The sequence below is a fragment of the Symphodus melops genome, assembly GCF_947650265.1.
Source record: "Symphodus melops genome assembly, chromosome: 14".
Classification (NCBI taxonomy): Eukaryota; Metazoa; Chordata; class Actinopteri; order Labriformes; family Labridae; genus Symphodus; species Symphodus melops.
The window spans coordinates 2,988,818-2,994,837 of NC_136704.1; the positions used below are offsets into that span (position 1 = coordinate 2,988,818).

A 6,020-nucleotide genomic window follows, 5' to 3' on the forward strand; every position below is an offset into this window, starting at 1 on the left:
CCATACCAAAACGACCTGAGCCGGACCGCCAAAAACAAACTCACTCAAACAATAATCCAAAATCCACAAGAAGAAAAACAAAGTAAATCCAGGGAGCAGAGAACACGGGGATACATCTAACTTGTGGCAAAGACAATGAACCAACCAGAGGGTAAGAAAAACACAGACTAAATATTCCATGTTCCTCAATGTCCTTTTTTTTGTCTTTCCGTAGAAATACATGCATGATATAAAAAACTACACATAAGCATTTCATCAGATAACTCAGAGTTCCTTTTGTTGAACAGTTTTTTCTTTGACTTTGATTAAGCAACCTTTTTAATTAGACAGTTTCTACCTCTGTTTTGGTTTCTAGTGAGTTGCTCTCTCTAGGTCATCCTCAGATGAGCCTTCCATCGTCACTTCCAGTCATCCCGGTTTTTCATACTTCCGGCAGCTCGTTGGTGCTTTGCGCTCCTGCGTCTTTCTTGATAACATCCAACATCCGTGTGTTTGTGGGACCTCCTTGTGACCGGTGCCCATGTGTTGGTTCCCACAGCACCAGTTTGCTGGCTGGCAGCTCTTGGTGTCTTTGGCAGTGCCCTGCAAGTCTCATTCCCCTGACAGCTATTTTGTCGCTCACCCTGGATACTCCAATATACAGAGCCTCATTGGTGACATGTGCGCTCTTGCTGATGTTCAGAACTACACGTAGCATTCTAGTTTAGCAACCGTCTAAAGCCTTCTGCAAAGTTGGCTTAATGGTCCAGCATTCACTGCCGTAAAGGAGAACAGACTCCACTGTCACATAGAAGAAGCTGAGTTTGATTTGTTGGGGGAGATTGGAGTTCCAGACACTGGCCATACCATTCAGGGCTCTCCATGTAAGTGCCTTTCTCACATTCAGATCTTGCTCTGAGTTGACCCATGAGCCCAGTTACTTGAGGTCGTGGAGTTCCTTCAGAGCAGTGCCTCCTGTTGTTGTAAGGGGTGAGTGTTCCACTTGGATGTTATAGATGATCACCTCAGTTTTCTTGGCGTTCAGCTGGAGGCCGACCGTCCGCATAGTCCAGACCAGTCAGGACTACTGCAGGGTGCCTACTTGACCTCCTTGGTGTGATAGTGAGGCCAAGATCCTGCTCTCGCCCGTTGATCGCCTTCCTGAGTGCGTAGTCCAGGACAATGACAAAGAGGAATGGGGCGAGGGTATCTCTTTGCATTACCCCAGCCAGGATGTCAAACTCCAAACTGTCGCCATCTGGGGTCAAATCCTTGGCCGGTGTACCTGCATACAGTATGTGGTCTCTATTGCCCAGAGCAAGTTAGGAGGGACACCATAGGCCATATGCTGCCTCTGTGCACTGAGTCAAACGCCTTTTTGAAATCAATGAAGCACAGTACAGCCGTCAGGTTGTACTGTGCTCATGTGACCTCAGGTGCCCTCCCACTGCTGATATAAACTCTGCTCTCTCTCCTCAACATCAGACCGCTGACTCTGAGCGACAGGTTAGAACACTTTAAAACACAGACTTACAAAGAGAAGCGAAAACAGCAGATTGAAATACACGGGAACAAAGACAAACTGACGGTAAGATCGATATGAAGCAACATTCAGTGAAATTGTTTAATAAATGTTTGCATGAAGGGGGAGGAGCTGAGCGAGTTTGTTCACTCGTTGAGAGCTGATAATATCAAGATGGCAGCTGACAGGACGTCGAGGTCACTTGCTTGTTTTTTTTCATTACAGAGAACCAATCAGCTGCCCCCTCCTCCAGCTCATCTGAAGACGTAACCATGGCAACGTAAGTGATATATTTCGTTAACACAGAGGTGTTTTAGTTTTTATTATTGGATTGTTGGAATACAAATCTTGCTTTGTCACATTTGACCGCGTGTTGTCAGAAAGTTTTGACCGTGTGTTGGTCATGACCAATCTAAAGACACTTTTCTGTGCCGTGTCTGAACTTGTTCCCGCGTCTGGCTCGGTGTGGTTAAAGTTCCCGTTTTCACTTCAGCAGTGGATTATCTTTCCGCTGACTTGCAGCCTGTGATGCACTACGTAGCTCATCGCTCTGTGTACATACTTGTTGTTCCAACATTATTATTTGATTACCTTCAAAATCCTGCTCCTCACACATAAAGCCCTTGAACACCAGACCCCTCCTACCTCACTGATATCCTTCACCATCACACTTCCCCCTTGCCTCAGACTCTTAGGGGAAGGAGCCGACCCCTATCTTCAGATGCCAACATCTTTTATCCACCACACATAACTGAGCACTGAACCTGCTGGGTCAGAGTCTTCTCCACAGCTCCCTCCCTCCCTCAGAAACTCCCCACACACATTTAACACTGACCAGCCCAACTACATTCCAATCATTCAAGACTAACCTGTTAAAAATTGTTCTTAATGTTTATTAATTGTGTTGTTGTTATATGACCTGTGTGGGATGTTTGTGAGTTGGTTCAGGTGACTTTACCTCTGGTCACTTCCTGTCAGTACTTGTGTGTCCAGTTGGACTTAAAGCTGATTGTTTGCACTTACTGACATGGTTTGCTTGTGTTGTACTTTCTGTCTTATGTACGTAGCTTTGGATTAAAGCGAATTGTAGAACTGTAGGAAAAAAGGAGAGAGAAGTCTGAACCGATAAGATCATTGAAAAATACAAATGAAGAATCTCTTCAGGCTGGGTACGAATATGTTTTGGACATAAATAAAATAAAGAAAGAAATATGGCGACAGCTTGAAAGGTGACTAGGTCTTCTTCTTATATTCAATGTTGAGATGGAGTCACATTCAGATTTATTGTTATGAAAGGTTACCATGTGGTGTGAAAAAAAAAAATCAGATTACATAATTTACATAAGCAAAACTACATTTCTGTTGGGCAGTGGGCCCATCAGAGAATAAACCTTTATAGAGGCAAATAAGGTGGTGAACAAACACATCTGGAATGACCTACACAAACAATGGACATCATGCTTTTATTAAAAGATTTGGATCTATTTGTCCATGTTTTCTGGTTGTTGATTGGATGTCTTCACCTCTCAACAGAAACACAACAACCAAGTATGACAACATCACCTGCAAACACCTGATCCGTCCACGATCTCCTAATGTCTACCAGCTGACACCAAAGAAAGAGAAGATTGGGACCATAACAAGAATGACTCTTGGTGAAAGAGATCCAACTAAAGAACACAAAACCATCCTGCTTGTGGGAGAAACAGGATCAGGAAAATCTACTCTGATCAACGCTCTGGTCAACTACGCCATGGGAGTGACGTGGGACGACGATGTCTGGTTTGAGATCGTAGAGAAGGAGGAGAAAGGTCAGTTAGACAGTCAGACATCAGATGTGATCGTGTACGATCTCTTTGGTTTTGAAGATAAAACTCTGTCCTGCTCTCTGACCTTCATTGATACTCCTGGATACGGAGACAGCAGAGGGATTGAATATGATGACGCCACCACAAATAGATTATCTGACTTGTTCCGCTCAGAGGACGGAGTTTCTGAGATAAATGTCGTGGGTCTGGTGCTGAAAGCGAGCGACAATTGCCTGAGTGATCGTTTCAGGTACATCCTTGATTCAGTGACGTCTCTGTTTGGAAAAAACATGGAGAACAACATTGTCTGTCTCATCACACAGTCAGATGGAATGACACCTAAACATCTTCTTATAGCCTTTGAAGTAGCAAACATCAAGTGTGCCAGAGATGCAAAAAAGCAGCCTGTTCAATTCCTGTTTGATAACCTTCAAAATAAAGAAAGAACAGAAGAGAACAAACAAATCCTTAAACATGCATATGATGGATCAATGGAAGGAATGTCCCAGTTTGGAGAGTTTCTACAAAACACGGCTCCACAGCAGCTGGGGACAACTGTGGCCGTTGTGAACGAACGCATCATACTGAAAGCCTCGATCCAAAACCTGCAAGAGCGAGTTGAGCTGATTGAATTTAAACAGAGAGAAATCCAACAGACTCAGGAAGCCCTGAAGACACATGAACAAGAGATGAAGAGCAACAAGAACTTCACTGCAGAAGTTGATGAGGTCTACAAAGACAAAGAAGATATCAGCAGTGGAATGTGGTGAAGGAGCTGTGTGCTGTACAGTCTGTGAGGAGAACTGTCACTACCCTGGATGCTCGATGGCCTGGTATCCCGAACACTGTCAGGTGATGAGTAAGGGTCGCTGCACTGTCTGTACAGGGAAATGCCCTGCGTCTGGTCATGTGAAGGAAAAGTGGATATATGATCAGAAGACAAGGAAACGTCAGATAACTCTTCAAGACGTGAAAGAGAAGTATGATCAAAGTAAAGCAGACCGTGAAGAGAAAACAAGCCTTCTGGAAACACTTCAGAAGACAATGGACAAACTTAAAGAGGACAAAGATCGATTGTTGGAAGAGTCCTACGAGCATGTTCTCAGACTGGAGCAGATCGCTCTGAATGTTGATTCTCTGTCCACTCTTGTCCACTTGGACTTCCTGATTGAAAAGATGAAGGAGAACGGAGACGCAGAGAAGGTCGAGAAACTGGAGGAGATGAAGAGTCGAGTGAAGGGATCCACAACAGCGCTGCGGTACAAGTTCGGTAAACTGGCTGAAGCTGCTGGCAGAGATGTTAAATGAATGTTTCAGTGAGTGAAGAAGATCATTTTGAGAAGCTCTGATTGAAACATGGTGTTCTTGTTAATACAAACTTTAAATCCTCACGAAGATTAAATCATAATATTAATGTTACACATAAGATTTAATGCAATAACATTGTAAATTTAAAATTTGGGTTAGGGTGAGGTAATTTGCGATTCCTTCCCCAGAAATATATGCCCACATCAGGAATGAAAGCTTGGGACAGAGAACTGTGACCATTAGAGTCACTAGTAATAATAACGAGTATGTGTTTGAACTGTGGGAGGAAGCTGGAGTACCAGGAGAGAACATACGTTGGCCCTTTCCAACGGGGATCCCAACCAGGAACCTTCTTGCTGTGAGGCAACTGCAGCCCCAACACAATGTAATGTGTTCATCATGCCACATGATGGAGACAGTGAGCCAAAACCTGATCAGACCAACATTACAAATAAATATTGGCTCTCTGTGGCTGGTCGTCTTAAGAACAACATTAAAACAAAAGTTTTCCTGACCTGCAGGAAAGGAACTACAGGATGGATTCAAACCCAGGCCACCAGCTTCTCACAGCTTTTGACGACCCAAACTTCAACTTTCACTTTTCAAAAAAGGAGCCAAAAGATTCACATGAAAGGAATCAATTTATAAAACATTTATATCAAATACATGTCAAAAATGAACAGCAGTATGTGTTAATCAAGGTCATGTTCTCTGGTGTTGTGTGATCTTCTTTGATTACTATAAAATGACATGTAACTTAAGGGCTAATTGTGGGATGTGAGTGGCTGTGTTGGTGTCTTTGCTCCTTGTTTCATTAAGGATTTGAGATTTTATGGTTTTGTTTAGTTGGTTTGTTAGGTTGATGAATAAAATAACGTTATATCAAAACAACTAAGGTACATTTTCTTTCTATACTTGGGGTATTTTTTACATCTCTAAAAGATAAGATAAAAGATAAAGAGAGATGGAGAAATTTACCGTTACATCAGCAAAGCAGGATGGCAGAAGAAAATCAGAGCAGAGCAAAATTAATTTGATAAAAATCTACGAAAAAAATGCATTAAAAAATAGTTCAATAGAGCCAGTAAGTTAAAGCTATACGTCTGTATAAACTGTGTGAACACTATCATGCACACGATGCATATAAGGATGGATGTTTTGCACAATGCGTCCCATAGATTATTGCAATGCAAATCAATTAAAAAATACAAATAAGTACAAATAAGATCAGGTGACATCTTGCATCATTGATAATGTTTCTATCTTTAACACTTTCCTCGTAATAACAGAAACAGAGAAGTGGAGATCTGCACCGGCATCCTCCCGCTGTGTGCCCTCTCTACATACAGCGTCAACCACCTGCCTTCCTATTGGTTTAAAGTCAGAGGCAAACTCCCTGAACT

At 42.6% G+C, this 6,020-nt stretch overlaps 1 protein-coding gene across 1 annotated transcript; it reads left to right on the top strand.

Annotated features, from left to right (window-relative positions):
* Window positions 1-3,014: 3,014 nt before the first annotated feature.
* LOC306835158 (uncharacterized protein) lies at window positions 3,015-4,617 on the top strand (the record flags this gene model as incomplete). The annotated part of the gene is made up of 2 exons (XM_079361585.1): window positions 3,015-4,065; window positions 4,370-4,617. 2 exons carry the CDS (start codon window positions 3,015-3,017, stop codon window positions 4,615-4,617), a joined length of 1,299 nt encoding a protein of 432 aa, XP_079217711.1.
* Between the last annotated feature and the right edge of the window lie 1,403 nt (window positions 4,618-6,020).